General features: G+C 38.1%; 1 protein-coding gene across 5 annotated transcripts; it reads left to right on the top strand.

The window, feature by feature from the left end:
• The first annotated feature begins 1621 nt into the window (after positions 1–1621).
• LOC561377 (uncharacterized) lies at positions 1622–10825 on the top strand. Of its 5 annotated transcripts, none has more exons than XM_087278954.1 (2): positions 1622–1689; positions 6183–10825. In XM_087278954.1, exon 2 carries the CDS (start codon positions 6268–6270, stop codon positions 7648–7650), a length of 1383 nt encoding a protein of 460 aa, XP_087135080.1. In that variant the 5' UTR covers positions 1622–1689; positions 6183–6267; the 3' UTR covers positions 7651–10825. The 5 variants fall into 5 exon arrangements, with proteins under 5 accessions (XP_087135080.1, XP_087135084.1, XP_087135081.1 ...); XM_087278958.1 differs by having other exon boundaries at positions 1622–1775; XM_087278955.1 differs by having other exon boundaries at positions 1622–2040.
• Positions 10826–19662: the final 8837 nt, after the last annotated feature.

Below are 19662 nucleotides of genomic sequence, written 5' to 3'. Positions count from 1 at the left end.
GTAAAGCAAGTTGTGTGCGGTCGCTGAGCTGCCAACTGTTCACGACAGGTTCTCCTCCATAAAACCAACGTAATCCATTTATTGTTTTATGATATAAAAAAAGAACAGCAAAAGTTATGATGGGGAAAACTGTGTTTGTTAAACATTCTTGGAATTGGATACCTTTACCGAAGCACATCGCGACTGTTTTTTTACGACAGCAAAATGATTTCTGGCCAGATTAATGGGTATGGATTGTATGGATAGTAAAGATGAAACAGAACAGTCGATAAATATGCAGTGGTTACTAAATTATACGCCGAATTGGTTTAAATTACCCGTTATAGTATACTTTATTAATTTAGATATTCATTATTAAAGACTAACGATGGGTATAAAAACAAAAGTGTTTTACTGTTTTCAAACTAATTGTTATTCGTTTTATTTCACATATGACTGTAAAACACGTATTATTGTTATATATATATATATATATATATATATATATATATATATATATATATATATATATATATATATATATATATATATATAATGTAAAATAAAAAAAAACATGTAAAGTAAGTGTAAAAAATATAGAAATTAATAAATATTCATGCTTCTTTTAAATGTACTATTATTATTATTTATCTATTTTACTTTGTTTACATTTTCTGTATTTCTAGTACACATTGTGTACAAGTTTACAATTTTTTTATAGATAAACATTCTTTTTTGCTATTACATTAATGCAAAATTATATATATATATATATATATATATATATATATATATATAGATAGATAGATAGATAGATAGATAGATAGATAGATAGATAGATAGATAGATAGATAGATAGATAGATAGATAGAGTGCTCAGCAAATATAAGTACACCCCTCAAAATTCTCTCTTTTAAATTTATTAATTTTTTTAATAGGAAACTATACCATATTATATTTGTGCATATACATTAGATTAGTCAGTACTGAAGCCAAATCTGAACCTAAAATAACAAAAAAGAAAAACTTACAATAACGGTCCAAAAACTAGTACAGCCAAATTTGTTTAGAAAAATTTATAAATTATAAATTCGGCTTAGTCCCTTTATTATTCAGGGGTCGCCATAGCGGAATGAACCACCAACTTATCCAGCACATGTTTTACGCAGCGGACGCCTTCCAGCCGCAACCCAACACTGGGAAACACCCATACATTCTTACACTTCTACATATACACTACGGCCAATTTTATTCAATGTTATACATAAATACAAAATTTAAAAAAAGAGGAAAAATTAAGAGAAGAAAAATGTCAAAATTAAGCTGAAATTTTGTAAGTTGTAATTGTTTTTTCGCAACATTTAGCTTGAATTTACTTGTATTATCTTACAATTTGTAAATATGTTTGGTGACTAAAATAGTATTTTGATAAATATATCTATATAATAATTTAGTTTTGTTTAAATACATCAAAATACATGGCCTATATTAACTGAGAAATTGATAAAAATATCTATTACTAATAATGTTTTATCAAACAAGTGTTTTAACGCAAGGGAATGCGGAAGTCGATCCACATGTTATCAACATCAGCGGTGACGCGCCAGGCAGGGAAAAAAGTGACATCCGTGACGACATCTGCGATGATCTGACAGAGGTGCGGCAGAACCGAACCGATTTCCAACGACCAAACAGCACATTTAATACCCGGTAAATACTTAACAATACAATATCACCGACTTAGCGCAGTGTAACATGAGCGAGGAGCGCACGCGTTCGGTTAGTCAACAAATGAAGTGAGTCACAGGGACAGGAAGACGCGCTGTGATATTGTACAGCTCTCACAGTGTCTGTATTGAGGAATTTAAATGCATCTGAGATCATGCAGCCACACCGGCCATATGTCACTCTCTGAGCCTCGCTCACTAATAAAACCTGAAGATTAGACTACGCTCTTTCTGACCTTAATTTGTGCTGTTATTGCTCCAAGAGAGGCATCGTTGATTACCAGCACGTTAATGTTAACCGGTCAACGGGGATTTTAACACTGAATGGGCTCAGGTATTGTCGATCATCTGCCATGCATACATGAAATGGTCAGTGCTTATCATTTACATGTTTGAGCGACTGTAAGTACGAGTTGGTTCAGTAAAACTGGCCGCGGTACAGAAAGTACATCTTGTACACACCGTATTCAGTTTCATTTGTGTGTGTGTGTGTGTGTGTGTGTGTGTGTGTGTGTGTGTGTCTGGGCCTCGGTGTGATATATACGCTTAGATCGTCTGCCTGTGATGTTGGATGTATGTGCAGTTTTATGGCGGGCCGACCGACCGAGTCCTGGCCATTATAATGTGTGTACAGTCAGACTGTACCGCCCCGAAGGTCAGAGTGTTTTCTGCCTTCATTTTATCCCCCAAACGTTCTTGAGGTCGGACACTTTCCACACGAGCGACGTTAAATGTTCTTATAAGCAAAAATACAGTAGGGTTTGCAGCCCTGTCTAATCCTTTCCCACAATGCACCGTGTCAATGCACAGTTTCCTGTTTACCGTTGCAACGCTTTTGTTTCGCATATTTTCCTTTATAGATTATGTTTAAGCGAATTGTTTGGGATTTACTTTATCACAATCTAACAAAGTCGGTGAGTTTTTAAGTAAGGCGACCGTAAACAATCGAACATGGCAGATCGGCGAGACTTTGCTGATGAGGAAATGCCCTGGCGCGAATGTCCGCTTTCATTTTACTCTTCTTCGACATGTTTAATGTCGCGGGGTTGACAGGATTTGCTCGAACTGCTAAACGATTCTAAAGAGCTGCTTCTTAAAATCGAAGTGATTCATTTTGATGGTTCAAATGTCAGAATGATTAGGAGGTTCACTTAATGTCAGGGCGTTCTCCCTATTTTACAATCAGGATGTTCCTTTAAATGTCATAAATGTTTGCTGAATGTCAGAGTTATTCCTTATTTAACGTGTTCTGTAAATGCCTCTACACAACTGTAAATGTCAGAAATGTCAGTGTAAACCCTTCTCTAAATACACTCACCGGCCACTTTATTAGGTACACCTTACCTGTACTGTGTTGGACCCCCCTTTTGCCTTCAGAACCGCCTTAATCCAATTTAACAAGGTGCTGGAAATATTCCTCAGAGATTTTGCTCCATATTGACATGATAGCATCACACAGTTGCTGCAGATTTGTCGGGTGCACATCCATGATGCCAATCTCCCGTTCTACCACATTCCGAAGCTGCTCTATTGGATTGAGTTCTGGTGACTGTGGAGGCCATTTTAGTACAGTGAACTCATTTTCATGTTCAAGAAACCAGTCTGAAAGGATTCGCACTTTATGACACAGTGCATTATCCTGCTGGAAGTATCCATCAGAAGATGGGTACACACTGTGGTCATAAAGAGATGGACATGGTCAGCAGCAATACTCAGGTAGGCTGTGGCTCTGACACCATGCTCAACACCATCACCAGCAGCCTGAACTGTTGATTCAAGGCAGGATGGATCCATGCTGTCATGTTGTTGATGCCAAATTCTGACCCTACCATTCGAATGTCGCTGCAGAAATAAACTTATTAGACCAGGAAAGGTTTTACAATCTTCTATTGTCCAATTTTGGTGAGCCTGTGTGAATTGTCGCCTCAGTTTTCTGTTCTTAGCTGACAGGAGTGGCACCCGGTGTGGTCTTCTCCTGCTGTAGTCCATCCGCCTCAAGGTTGGACGTGTTGTGTGTTCAGAGATGCTCTTCGGCAAACCTCGGTTGTATCGAGTGGTTATTTGAGTTTCTGTTGCTTTTCTATCAGCTGGAACCAGTCTGGCCATTCTCCTCTGACTTCTGCCATCAACAAGGCATTTGCGCCCACAGAACTGCCCAGAGAAACCCTAGAAATGGATGTGCGTGAAAATCCCAGTAAATTAGCAGTTAAAAACTTTTGCACCAACAACCATGCCACGTTCAAAGTCACTTAAATCAGCTTTCTTCCCCATTCTGATGCTCGCTTTGAACTGCAGCAGGTTGTCTTGACCATGTCTACATGCCTAAATGCATTGAGTTGCTGCCGTGTGATTGGCTGATTAGAAATTTGCGTCAATGAGCAGTTCGACAGCTGTACCTAATAAAGTGGCCAGTGAGAGTATGAGACAGTTGTGGAACATTTTGCTCAACTATTTATGATGTAGATATATTCAGGGTTCATTAGACTAGTCATGGAGAAAGAAACGAATGTTCATGTAAGACTAAGTATATATTATATTATATTATATTATATTATATTATATTATATTATATTATATAAGATTAAATTACATTTTATTATAATATTAGATTATATCAGGGGTCACCAACCTTTTGGAAACTGAGAGCTACTTCTTGGGTACCGATTAGTGTGAAGGGCTACCAGTTATTAACACATTTTTCTTAATTTACTTTTAATGATATGTTATTTTTAATAATTAATAATATTCATCTATGTGAAGACATTGATCATGGTAATGATTTCTCACAGTAGTTGTCAACAATGATTTAACAAGTTAGATAAATATTAATATGCAACACTTCATTTGTCTGAAATAGTTTTTAAAGTTTTTTTAAAATATATAACTTAAAGTAATTTTCAAATTTACACCAATGCAAGTGTGATTTAATGTTGGTGACCCCAGGATTATATTTTCTCATAGAAATCAGCTTGCATGTTTTTTTTTCCAATAACCTGCTACTGATGAAGTAATATTATATCAAAGACATTACACACTCACACAAAAGATCACACAGAAGCTTTTTATTAATGTTTGGTGATTTTTTATTTATTTTTATTTATTTATTTTTATTTTTTATGTATTTATTATTTATTGTATTTATTTTTATTTATTTTTATTTATTTTTATTTTTTATAATTTCTATTTTTTTATTAAAAATATTTTATTTAATAATTTTTTTTATTTTATTTTATTTGCATACATAATGCCTAATAATGTGTCATAATTGTAGTCGTAATCTGATTAGTACTTATACTAAGTCGTACTTATTTTAAGATAGTTAATAACATGAAATTCAGTTGTATTATAACTAATATCAACATAGTAGCTGTAAGAAATCTGCCATTTTCTGTTGATTTTAATTAGGGCTGCACGATATTGGAAAACTGACATTGCCATATTTTATTTTTCTGCCATATATATTGCAATATTGAGTATACTTTTACCAGATGAAATGAAAGGCTCTATTTGGAAATAATTCATAATTTTAGATCAGTTGGGATGTAGTTTAGTGCATCTGCATGAAATAAAAAAAAGATGCAATGAAATGCACAGAATTTTATGGTTTTCTGGGAGTGTAGCAGGCAAAATAACAATAAACAAATGTAAAGTATCACTGTATAGTCTACATCGTATAAATACAATTAATCTTTTTTTTTTTAAGTTAAAAGCATTATAATTTTTTCATAATTATTTTTTAGGAGTTTTCACCTTTATTATTGTATGGGAAAGTAGAGAGTATTGACTGGAAAGCATGGGGAGCAGATAGAGGGGAAGGATCGGCATAGGACCGCGAAGCAGGAATTGAACTTGGGTCGGTCGACTAAGCATTATAATTTCTTGCCTGAATATTTTAAACTGGTTTAAAATGCTCACAGAGCTTAAAAACAAACGCAAATAATAACAATTTTGCCGGGAATCCACAAATCACGTATGTTTCCAATTGTGGAAAATCCTAACTCGACATTGGAGATCCTGCAATGTGACTATTGCCGACGGGCACATTGCTGTGTTGATGCTGAGACGATATATTGTGCAGCCCTAATTTTAATGCATTAACTAACATTTACTAATGAGACTTCATTGTGAACTGCTATCTATTGTACTTTGTAATCCTTAACCAGTTTAATTTGATTGTAACATTTGCTTGATCTGAACGTATACAATAAAGCAATACACTAAATCTAATTTGTTATTCCTGTTAAAGCATTTCTGTATGAATTGTTTTGCAGCTTAGGTCAATATCGTGATAATAACATAATAAAAGCTTCAACAATAAATTGCAACAAGAAAATACATTTTATGCTGCCATTTGGAGAGATTTAGTTTGAAATGACGTCACATCAGGCCAGACATGCATGTTGTCTGATGCACGTGTGTTATTGCTGCTGGTACTGTTTAGTCAAACTCAAGGGTTTGTTTTTTGTTTCCTGCCAGGATTTGCCGAGGTGTAAATTAAGTCTGGTATACGCCCCTGCACCCTAGCGAGAAAACAACAGAAGGGGCGTGAAGATCAGCCCTAATGGAAGAGATCGAAACAGAGCTGACCTGCTCCGAGCAGGAAGCTTTAGGAGCAGACTTCATCACAGTGGAGCTGGACACACAACCCATCGAATATGTGGTCAAATGGGCCGAGGCGGGCTCCAAATTCACCATCGCCTGCGTGAAGAAGGATCTGGAAGAGGCTGGCTGCTTCACCTCCGATCAGATGGTGAAGGTGGATCCAGATGAGACCTTCTTTGTCCCGTACGAATCGGTGTATCCCGAGTGTGACGATGTCGATACGGAACTGATCGCCACTCACGAGGAGGAAGTAGGAAGCGAGTTGGACTTCGACAACAGCACAGAAACTGTGAACAGCCAGCTCTGCGAAGAAGAGGATATTTCCGACATCTCTTGGGAGAAGGAGGTGTCTCACCCTAGAACCTACAACTGCCACTTTTGTGGGAAGAGCTACAGCCATTCCTCCAGTCTCGCCCGCCATCTGCACACACACACGGACAGACCGTCGCTCGCTTCCTCGAAAGATGTCAGCAAGTTGTGCGACGGCAAGAAAGCTCTACAGTGCAACCTCTGCGGGGTCAGATGCAACGGCAAGCGGCTTCTGGCGATACACAAGAAATGCCACAAAACCAAAAGACTGCACACGTGCAACACGTGCGGCAAAACCTTCAATCACAGCTCCAGTTTGTCGCGGCATCGACTAATCCATAAAAAAGGTTTGGATAAAATCGCTAGGCCATTATACCCCACCCCGACCCCAGCTCCCATCATGACCCAGCACAGTTTCCCATCGGCCGCAAATAAACGAATGGCTGAACGAGAGAAGCAATACCAGTGTGCGCAGTGCGACAGGGTCTTCAGCCACTCCGCCAGCCTCTCCAAGCACCAAGTCGCGCATGTGCGTCAGCTGCTGAACTCCTACACGCATGGAAAAGACAAGTCCTCGGATCTGAAGATCCGTCTGAAGCTGTGCTCCCGCGACAAGCCCAACTACTACACCCTGTGCAAGAAGAACAAGCACAGCAAACGGGGCAAGAAAAGGCTGTACTTACCCAATGAGGAGAGGCCGTACCCCTGTCGCATGTGCGACAAGCGCTTCAGCCACACCACCAGCCTGTCTCGGCACGAGCACATGCATGCTAGCGATAAGCGATACGCCTGCGACGTCTGCAAGAAGACCTTCGTCCGGCAGTCCAACCTCAAGCAGCACCAGCAGACGCACGCTTCCGGCAAGCTCTACCATTGCCAACAGTGCGGGAAGACTTTCGTTCACTCCTCCAGCTTCTCGCGCCATAAGAAGGTGCACGCGGCCATGAGGTTTTCCCCAATGGAGGAGGACATTACGTGTGAAGAGGAGCTGGTGATCGACGAGGCCGCTCCGCTTGAATATGAATCCGAGTGAGAGACTTTTCCCAACACAAATGTTCTGATGGATGTTCCTTTTTAAATCACTCATTAGGGATGTCATGGGTACCGACTTCGGTAGAAATCGGTGCTGAAATTTAAAGAAACGATAACATTTGAGTGCAGGACAGGTTCTTAAAGGGGCAGTTCACCCACAACTAGTGTTGTTATGATACTGAAATTTCGGTGACAAATTGGTACTGAAATTTAAAAAATGTTCATTTCATGCTAACGTTTGAGCGTGTTTATAAACACCCCTGATTTGCCATTATGTTTGCGTGCTCAACAGAAATGATTGTTTACAGTTTACACGGATATAAGGACACTGGAGCATTTCAAAACCTCAAAAATTAGCTGACATATGAGCAATCCGCTGATGGATCAACTGATATTCGCGGCATTAAAACAGTCCAGTGTCCCTATATCTGCTTTTTCACTTGGTAAACATCAATGAAGTTTGGTGAACTGATAACCTTCACAGCCAGTCATTTCTGTAGCAAATCAGCGCTGTTTAAGAACTTGCTTAAATGTTAACGGGAAATGGACTAGTTTAAAATTTCAGTTCTGATTGGTTCCGAATAATGACAACACTACCTACACTGCAAAAAATGCTTTTCTTAGATTTTTTTGTCTTGTTTCTAGTCCAAATATCTAAAAATTCCTAAATCAAGAAGAATTTTTTAGACAAGCAAAACATATTGTCTTGTTTTAAGAAATAATATGCCAATATTAAGTGAGTTTTTCCTTAAAACAAGCAAAATAATTTGCCAATGGGGTAAGCAAAATAATCTTGCGTCAAAAGAAAAAACAAGATTAATTTGTTTACCCCATTGGCAGATTATTTTGCTTGTTTTAGGGAAAAACTCACTTAATATTGGCAAATTATTTCTCAAAACAAGACAATATGTTTTGCTTGTCTAGAAAACTCTTCTTGATTTAGGAATTTTTAGATTTTTAGACTATAAACAAGACAAAAAATCTAAGCAAGAAAAGCATTTTTTGCTTTTTTTACTCACCCTTAACTTGTCACAAACCATGTTTGAGTCTGTTTCTTCTTCTGAACACAGAAAAACTTGGTAGGAAAAATGTTGCAACTATTGACTTCCTTGATGTTTGTTTTTCCTGCTATGGAAGTCAGTAGATTTTAGGATTCCAACATGTTTCAAAAGCATCTTGCTTTGCGTTCAGGTGAATTGCGATTCAGTGAATGGTAAGTAAATGTTAATTTTGTGGGTGAACTTTCCCTTTAAACACTACTAATTGGCAATTGTGTTGACACTCTTAACATGTATAACAGTGATGCTCAGGACACTGTAGCAGACATATGAGTGGATATATGACGGATCACCTGATAGACGTAACTTCCAAACTCTCCAGTGTATCTGTGCAATCGCTCAGTGAAAAGCGTTAATTTAAGCCAATCACAGTCACATCTCTTGAGCACGATGGCCAATCAGCGGTGTTTAAAAACCTGATATGAAGATTTCTAAAATTTCAGTAGTGATTGGAACCAAAGACGTTACTTTTGACGTCCGTGCCCCTCGTTCATGTTTTGCGCAATGATAATTTGGGTGTGGTTTCCCTTACTATGAAGCTTCTATCTAATATTCTTGTAATTATTAAAAGCCCCGTTTGGCCACTTTTATTAATATATATTACAAAAAAAATTATATATATTTAGTTTGTTTCTTGACATTCCCTTTTGCTTATTCAGGGTAATTATTTGCAAGTCCATTTATACAATTAAAGTAATTTGTAGATATCTACACAAGAGGCGACACTGCCAGTGCAGGTCTTATTTATTTCCCACGCTTGCACTGAATCTGTGAACCCTAAATAGTGTACTTTCTGAGGTGGGATTGAATTCAAAAGTGTGCTGGTAGGAGTTTTGTATGCAAAAAGTACATTTTATATGCAATTTACTTGAAGGTTGTTCCAGTAAGTGTGCAGTTTGGATCAGTAGTTTTCCCTGTAATATTAATTTCATTGACCAACTCATTCAGAAGACAGACAGAGCGGGTTTTTGCAGTGTGGTTTGTGATGACTTCAATATAATCTGCGGGATGAGTGCAAATGGAGAACGCTGTACTCTGAACTAACAAAGTGTTTTGGGGTGATTTTGAGTGTTCTGGGTTTGACTTTAACACGTTGGTACTTATTTCTTATTGTTTCGTTGTCAAAATATGAAATCCAGTATGTCCATTATTATAAATTGGATGCTTATCCGACATGTACAGATGCACTTCAAATATTGTTCCTATAGATTTCTCTCTGTGTGTGTGTGTGTGTGTGTGTGTGGATTTGATGAATATGAGAAAAGGATATACTCGCAAATTTAAAAAAAAAATGCTTTTTACTTCTGCTGTATATGTGTAAAAAGTTGCATTGCAAAAAGAAGTTCTATCTGATTTATTTTTCTGTATCTTCATAAGTTATGGAATAGCCAAGGATTTCATATTTTAACAAGCATTGCACTATTGTATTTATATAGACAGACAGAAGCACTACGTCTTTAGGAAATTGAAACAGCTTTTTTTTTTTTTTTTTTGGATCTCCTGGTTAAAACCTCTAAAATGATGGAGGCACGGAAATATCTTCCACACGTTCTGGAAAAATGGATCAAGTGCCCTCAGCTATACTTTGTGCAAGACCAAAGCTCTTCAGCGCAGCATTGAAGACCTGCAGTTCAGCTTATCAAATGTGTTTAATCAAACTCTTGTTAGATGTTCATGTGTGTCTGGGGTTTTCCGTTCGCCATTTACTGTATGAGTTGGAATTGTATGCTGATTAATGGTGTTTTGAGAGTTGAGATTCACGTATGAAGCACAGATGATGATGTTACATGCAGAAGGAGGTTGTCTAAAAGCTCTTGGTATTGTTTTCTTTGGGTTATATTTTCGTGTTAAAGCATAATTCATATCCTCCTGATATTTTATCGCCGTCGTTTTTCCATGAATGCAAGGTTTATTCCCTTTCCTGTCCACACTTTTCATCATTTGATTTATATTTGTCATCTTACTTTTGTTTTTAATTGCAGTGGCTGTTTCATCTCTGAATGCAGCAGACCTACATCTTATATAAAGCTGGGTTTCGTATTGTGTTTGCCATTAGATTACAGTTTAAGAGTTCTGTCCTGGAGTTTTTTTTTTGTAATAAATTGGTTCATGAATCAATTTTTGTGTATTTCTGTCTGGCGGTTTATGTTGGTCAGTGAAAGCATTGCTTAATTATTGTATTCGGTCATTATTTTAGCCTATTTTAAGCATGTGCATACAAGAAACTATCTCAGTTTGACTGGATAACAAGTCTGATTTACTTCAGTGTTCAGTTTCATACTGCACTTTAACTCCTAATGTCTTGTTTAATAACCCCACAAAATGTTTGCCCCCTGTAATGCCAATTGAATGCCGTTTGTAGTTCTGTCAGCAGCCTAAGGGTGGCACCATAAGGCAAGGTTTACGCACACATACAGTCACCGGCCACTTTATTAGGTACACTGTATTAGCACCGGTCTGGACCCTCTTGCCTTCAGAACTGGCTTGATCCTTCATGGCATAGATTCAAGAAGGGACTGGGCATGTTCCTCAGAGATTTTGGTCCGTATTGACATGATAGTATCACTAAGTTGCTACAGATTTGTCAGCTGCACATCCATGATGGGAATCTTCATTTGAGGCCATTTGAGTACAGTGAACTCATTGTTATGTTCAAGAAAACAGTCTAAGATGATTAATGCGTTGACATTGTGCGTTATCCTTCTGCCATCAGAAGATGGGTACACTGAGGTCATAAAGGGATGGACATGATCAGCAACCATACTCAGCTGTGGTGTTGACACAATGCTCAGTTGGTACTAATGAGCCCAAAGTGTGCCAAGAAAATCCCACACACCATTACACCACCACCACCAGCCTGAACCGTTGATACAATGCAGGATGGATCTATGCTTTCATGGTGTTGATGCCAAATTCTGACCCGACCATCCGAATGTGGAAACAGAAATCAACACTCATCAGACCAGGTAATGTTTTCCAATCTTCTATTGTCCTGTTTTGGTGAGTCTGTGCGAATTGTAGCATCAGTTTCCTGTTCTTAGCAGACTGGAGTGGCACTTGATGTGGTCTTCTGCTGCTGTAGCCCATCTGCCACAAGGTTGGGCGTGTTGTGCGTTCAAAGACGCTCTTTTGCATACCTCTGTTGTAATGAGGGGTTATTTGTGTTACTATTGCCTATTGTGTTACTATAGCTCAAACCAGTCTGGCCATTCTCATTCTTCAAGGTTTACACACACACACACACACACACACACACACACACACACACACACACACACACACACACACACATATATATATATATATATATATATATATATATATATATATATATATATATATGTGTGTGTGTGTGTTTTTGTGTAAAATATATAACTTTTTAAAACTTTATAGTCTATACAGACCTCAATTCAGTAAATTCTAGCTCAGATTATTAGTATGTAACCTGTGATATAATATAATTAAAGGACTGCAGGTCTTTGTGCTTGAGTTTATCTTTTTCCACAACATGACCTTAAATGGAAAATAATTTTGCAAAGGCAAAATGAGTTAGAGGTGATATTAAAGTTACATTATGAAAGAATTTTACAACGTTACTATTAAAAGTACAGTATGTAAATTTCGCCGTTAGAGGGCGCTTACTCACCAGAAGGGCGCATCTGAAATCGTCCCACTATAACCTTATTCATTTCCCAGAGATGGGTTGTGGCTGGAAGGGCATCTGCTGCGTAAAAACTTGCTGGATAAGTTGGCGGTTCATTCCGCTGTGGCGACCCCGGATTAATAAATTGACTAAGCCGACAAGAAAATGAATGAATAAATGAATAACCTTAATCACTATTAGTCCACTACTATAGCAGGCCCGTAGCCAGCCTGGTGAAAGGGGTGGTCTTTTTATCTCCCAACTGAATCTTTTTGCAGTTATTCGTCTATTTAACTATGAGATTTAAATTCTGTATTTTAGCGACAGCACTATTTTTTCTGGATTAGCTTGTCGGGTGGTAATCATAGCCACACTTTTTGATGTACCAAAAATATTTTATAAAGATTTGGAATAAAGGAATATGAAAAAAAATATATTTATACATATTATTTTTAAAATAGAAATGTATCACAATCTATATCATTTGGAAAAAATGAATCTGTTGAAGAAACTGCCTATTTAAACTAGTAGCCTATTGTCATGTATTAGGAAAATAACAAACTAGCCTGCACATTCAACTTTACAGCATAAACAATTTAAACGTAATAATAATAATAATAATAGTTGTAAACAATGATGGTAATAATAATGATGCTTTTGTTTTTGCATTGAAGCTGTAAAAATGACCTTGCTCTTCAACACCTGCTGGGGGCGCTGTAACATCAGACACAGAGCTGAAAGGCTGCTATGGGATCCCATCACATGAAGAGATGCAGAAATGAATGCGTGTGGCTACCAGAGAAAGAAACACCCAGAAAAAAAGAGAAAGTAAGTTCCCATCTGAATACTCCAGCCGGGAGTTCTCGGGCCATCGAAGTGAAGCAATCAAGTTTGCCATTGTTGCCAACCTTGCCGGCTCAAGCTTCCTGGTAACCCTAAAGTGAATTAGCTGAGCTTTTCTACAGGCCCAGAAACAGCTCCTCTGTTCTTCAACAAAAAGCCCATTGAGATAAAGGGAGCTCTGGCCTCCCCGGGCTCTTGGAAAGCCAACCCCGGGCCGATGAATGGAAGCTGCAGCTCCCATTAAGACACTAGGCCGCTGTGGGAAATGCTGGTGATGATGTCATTATCAATGCATTTCTTACTGTTTTTGTTGCTTTTTCACAGCTTCGGCCTCCCCTTCTCCACCAATGTTCCCTTCCTGTCCTCTTTAGACCCCTATTATGAGATGCCTCTCCGTGCAAAACAAAACAAAAAAGGGGGTGAAACCGAGTGAAGTTCGGTTGCTGTGGAAATGTGGAAACAGAATAGCAAATGGCAGGATCTGTTGAAAATCTGTTGGTGTTAGAGAGAGAAATGCAGCTATTTTACTAAACCAAAACTAAAGCTAAAACTCTTGGTCAAAACTAAAACTAATTTTTGTTAACTGAAATGAAATGTAGAAATTCCGAATAAATAAAAAGCTAATTGAAACTAACAACAGTCACTGAAAAATGAACTAAAGTATGATGATAATTAGCAAAAATAAATTGTTTTGAGAATTATTATTAAAACGTAACTATTTTAAGTTATTTTTTACAGTTTAGTGGCTCATTTGTATGAATTTGAAATATATAAAAATGTAAGATTTTAAAAGGAAACGTGGCACCAAACCTCACCCCATAAACGGGGCCAGACGGAATCTGCGGATGTTTTTTGCTATTTCTGCGGAGAAATTTGGTAAAAATCTGCGGATTTTTGCGGAATTATTTTGGGAGTATCCAGCGGAGTATCATAACTGAAACCTTAATATATTAAATAAAAAGTAATAAATTACTGAATAAAAACTGAATAAATTCATATTTACACATTTACTCACGTTAATAAAAAGAATTAATAATGGGCTAAAAATCTCCAGAAATCTGCGGAATTCTGCGCGCGCAGATTCCGTGTGGGTCTACCCATAAACAACCGTCACTGGGAAATGAGCAAATCGTACTAAAACGCATGAATGAGATCGCACAAATTCATACGAATTAGCCACAACACCAAAAAGTTACGAATTGGTGTGAGATAGCATTGTACAGACAAATTTATTTTACCAAACAAAAACTAAGACTAAAACTGTTGGTCAAAACTAAAACAAAATACAGAAATTTGCAATAAAATAAAAACTAAAACTAAACAAAACTAATAGCAGTCACTGAAAAACAAACTAAAGTAAAGTAATAATTAGCAAAACACATCTTTTTTCAGAGGGCTGCACAGTGGCGCAGTGGGTAGCACGTTCACCTTTACGTGGCCAGAGGTACGTATGGCTGCATTTCATTTTGTCAAGCGAACGCTACGGGGCAGTGTGACGCTGTTCCTCTTCACGCTCGCCGGCTGACGGCTCACCTCCGTGTGGAGGGCTTTTCCGCCACAACCAGTTTGTCCGGTTAGCTCGTCGTGTTACGTCGGCAGAGCGGAGGCCCGGAGGAGGAGGAGCCAGCTGCAGCGATGACCGGGTTTGAGCCAGGGGAAGAGCGGTTCCAGAAATCAGGTAACACAAAAAACAGAATCCAAAAAATAAAGCGAACGAGATCGTAACGGGGCGAGAATGAGATGAAATCCGAAAGGGCGGTCAAAATTGGACAAGGGCTTTTCTTTTTCTGGACGGCTTTTGTAAATCGTCGCTTGGGTTTTGGATAAGAGGTAGGAGGAGGAGGGTGGCTGGGTTGGCCGATTGGCTGGCCGCCCAGTCAATTGTTTAGTCAGTCAGTCAGACTGACGGTCGCTCGACAGCGGCCTCAGGCAGCTTTTTATGCGAAAACAGCGCGGGTGCTCGCGAGAGGCGTTCGAAACGCGAAAAAGCACGCACAGCGGCCTCTCGTGGATTTGCGAAAACAAAAACTGCACAAATATGTACCTCCTGGGACGTATTTCACGGTCTCCAGAAATGTCCGCGGGGCTACGTTTCCAGAATGAGCCTGGGTTGTAAATTACCGTTTGACCAGTTTGGTTAAAACCAATGATCTTGCCTGCCACCTTCACCAGGCTACTCGACCTGGTGACAAAACTAATAGCAGTCACTGAAAAACGAACCGAAGTAAAATAATAATTAGCAAAGGTCGAGCCACGACATATGCTGGATAGGTTGTCAGTTCATTCCGCTGTGGTGACCCCAGATTAATAAAGGGACTAAGTCGAAAAGAAAACAAATGAATGAATAAAATTGTTTTCAGAACTACTATTAAAACAACTATTGTATGTTTTTGACAGTTTAGTGGCTCATTTGTGCACATTTGCATGAGTTCAGTCGTACTAAAATGGCATGTTTTTGTGAGATTCGCCTATTAGCAGTGATTGAAGTAAATCAGTTTTGCAAAAAAAAAAAAAAAGAAAATCTCTCTCTTATTTGAACAAAGCGCTCTCCGATGAGTGGAAACGTGCTCAAATCTTTGAGGGGGTTAAAGCTCTATTGAGGGCTCCGAGAAGTTCTCACGATGCTTTGTAAAGACTCCCACTTGTTTGGCTACCTGCCTGGGTCACTTCAGGCTAACTTTCCGCGTCGCCATGGGGCTTTTTGTTGGGACGCTAAACGCTGAAAATAAGCATTTAGCGATCGACTCATTCACTTGTGTTCTCACGGGGAGAATTAGCATATGAAATAAACACACTCGGAAACTGGGAAATAAAAAAAGGAGCGAGGGAATAGCCTAAATGTGTTGATTTTCAGGTCCCCGGCTGCAGTACACCCACCAAGTGATTTAGCGCTGGAGTGTTTCAACAGTGGAAGTGATTTGCGGAGGGAACTATTTGCATAAATCGGGACTGAATGAGGACTCGTTCCGACTCGAAATTCCTTTCACACGATCCCCGATTTCCTCACAATTACACTCGAATCGGAAAGCCCCTGTGTTATCATCCGAGAAGCAAAAGCCAGTGTGACATCCACTCAAACGTCTCTCTTTATTATTCGACAATGACTCCGGGCAAATGGAGAATTATTATCGCATCTAGAATGAAATCTACAGCATGCCATTCAGTGCCAGATTTGCCTTCCCGAGGCAGAAGCTCTTTGATTTGTACATGAAAAAAGAGCTGCTTTCATTTGTTGTCGTTGCTTTTTTATTTTCTTTTATTTCCTCCTCTAATCCCTCCCTCTGGCCTCTTCACATCATGACGTCTTTTCCATGGGGAAAGTGCAGGGTCACACTTTACACTACAGTTTCATTATTTACTAACATGAACTAACTATGAGCAATACTTGTACAGCATTTATTAATCAACATTTATATTAACATCAAGGTTTGCGCATATTAGTAAATGCATTAACCGGTAACACTTTAGAATAACTATCCGTTATAACTAGTTAATAGACGATTAATAAACTGTTAGTTAACAAGTTATAAATGACTTGTTCAATAAAAGATAATAGTTTGTTCATTATTTACAACTGTGCCTTATAGATGGGCAATGGATAACTTACAAGCCGTTAGTTGACAAGTTGTAAATGACTTCTTAACTGTATTTTAATGATTTAAAACTATACCTAATAAATTTTTAAGAGATCATGAACAAGCTGTTAGTAAATTACTTAATAAAGACTTGTTAAGTATCAGTTATGGTGTGTATATGTTATTGGGACGTTATTCTAAAGTTGCAGCTATTTTTCATTTATTAACTGTTAGTTAATGAGGAATAGTTGCAACTTTAGAATAACGTCCCAATAACATGCTTAAGCTAATAACTAACACTTAACTATTATATTTACTCACACTTTACAGACGAGAGTTGTTCATCGTTTGTTAACCATCTACTAATACCAGAGAATCCTTGTAGAACAGCAAATGGATGGAAAAAAGTTCAAGCTACAGAAATTTGATGTAATATTTAAAATATAAAATGTTTGTTTCTAAACCTTGTTCCACTTATAGGCTTTTCTGTGTGCTGTGTTTTACCAAAGAAACTCCACAGATGAAATGTTAAAAGTTGTCTTTAATGTATAGAAACACACATACTGAACCATAACATGGCATTACAGCAGTATGCAAGAATACAAACCCATGAAGTGCTAAACATGAAAACAAAATAAATAAAAATTTAAAATTACACCAGTGGTCTAATAAAAAAGTTTCACTGGTGTTATTATAGGGTGAACAACTGATCTGTAAAGTGTGAGTAAATATAATAGTTAAGTGTTAGTTATTAGCTTAAGCATGTTATTGGGACGTTATTCTAAAGTTGCAACTATTCCTCATTTACTAACAGTTAATAAATGAAGACTAGTTGCAACTTTAGAATAACGTCCCAATAACATACATACACTATTAACTGATACTTAACAAGCCTTTATTAAGTTATTTACTAACAGCTTGTTCATGATCTATTACTAATTTATTAGGTATAGTTATAAATAATTAAAATACAGTTAAGAAGTCATTTACAACTTGTCAACTAACAGCTTGTAAGTGATCTATTAGCCATCTATAAGGCACAGTTGTAAATAATTAACAAACTATTAACTTTTGTTTAACAAGTCATTTATAACTTGTTAACTAACAGTTTATTAATGGTCTATTAACTAGTTATAACGGATAGTTATTCTAAAGTGTTACCCATTAACCTTAACTGATACCACTGGTGGCACGGTGGCTCAGTGGTTAGCACTGTCGCCTCACAGCAAGAGGCTCACTGGTTTGACTACCGGCTGGGCCAGTTTTCATTTCTGTGTGAAGTTTGCATGTTCTCCCTGTGTTGGCGTGGGAGTCCAAAGACATGCAATATAGGCAACCCAGGCTCATTCTGATTATGTACCTCTGCATATATGTCTGGAGAGCGCCAAATATGGCTCATGGGGTCCTTTTTTTTGCTGTTTTTGTCTTCGTGAATCCGCCAGAGGTGCTGTGTATGCTTTTTGAGCTCTTAAATTTCTCTCGCGAGTGCCATTTATGCCTGCTGTTCTCATGTAAATCCACCAGGGGCAGCTATCGACTGACTCACTGATTGACTAAAGAACTGACTGATATCCCCACCCATCACCTTCCCCTAAACCTATACCATATACCATTCTATACCATGCAGTTGACCAGCCAAACATTAAAGCGTAACTTGCTGCGATCGCTGGTTTTCCCAACCTAATCGGAGCGATCGACTGCACGCAAATTACTATAAAGACGGCATCTAAAGATGAATATGCATACGTGAATCAGAAACATTTCCATTCAATAAATATGCAAATAAAATATGATGCTCAAATGCTCTTAACTTATTCATTCATTCATTTTCTTGTTGGCTTGGTCCCTTTATTAATCAGGGGTCACCACAGCGGAATGAACCGCCAACTTATCCAGCAAGTTTTTACACAGCGGATGCCCTTTCAGCCGCAACCCATCTCTGGAAAACATCCACACACTTACTCATACACTACGGACAATTTAGCCTACCCAATTCCCCTGTACCGCATGTCTTTGGACTGTGGGGGAAACCGGTGGGAAACCCACGTGAAGGCAGGGAGAACATGCAAACTCCACACAGAAACACCAACTGAGCCGAGGTTCGAACCAGCGACCTTCTTGCTGTGAGGCGACAGCACTACCTACTGCGCCACTGCCTCGCCCGTATAGGTGAATTGAATAAACTAAACTGTCCGTGTTGTGTGAGTGTAAACGAGTGTGTATGGATGTTTCCTATAGGTGTAAAGGATCACGGTTGTTCTGTGAATCGTACAGATCACAATCCACAGTTCTGAACACATGTGAACTATGGATTAATACATTTTTTACAAATAGATTAATTCTAAATTTGTAACGATCGCAGAGAGATCGCCTCTCACGTCATGTATGAAAGCATTAAGGTTTTTCTGTAAAATATAATGATGATGGAAGAAGTTGTGGTGGGTTATTGGGGATGTGGTGGGTTTCTTAGGTTATTAAAGGTGTTTTCTGTCACTACTTGTTTAGCCTGCATTAACGCATTCAGTGTAAGCTGCATGAATAATCATTAAAAGATCAGGATCTCAACACCCACGCAATATAAATTATACATGATGGTGATTTGCATATGTTTATTAATCCTTCCAATCGCTGCATTCAAATCTGAAAACACAAAAATCAAGAAAGAGCTTCAGTCTTTAGTCTTTTGAGTTAGTTATGAAGTTACAAACAGTCAAATAACACAGAAGTACTGGGAGAACAGTTTATAGTTTAGATAAAACCTCTAATGTTTTTTGGTAAAGATTCAAATTACAGTCATTTGCATTTAACAACGCTCAAAAATGAAAGCTGTAGGCAGAAATTACATTATTTAACAAATAGGTGGCGACAACCTGCCGTCAAAAATACGCCACTGA

The sequence above is a fragment of the Danio rerio genome, chromosome 13 (genome assembly GCF_052040795.2).
Source record: "Danio rerio strain M-AB ecotype USA chromosome 13, GRCz13ab, whole genome shotgun sequence".
NCBI classification, from domain to species: domain Eukaryota; kingdom Metazoa; phylum Chordata; class Actinopteri; order Cypriniformes; family Danionidae; genus Danio; species Danio rerio.
Note: the sequence above shows the minus strand (reverse complement) of the source record. Positions and strands in the feature narration are given on the sequence as shown.

What these genes read in the sequence shown, in the direction of transcription:
- LOC561377 (XM_087278954.1), top strand. Translation starts at nt 6,268, where the DNA reads ATGGAAGAGATCGAAACAGAGCTGACCTGCTCCGAGCAGGAAGCTTTA.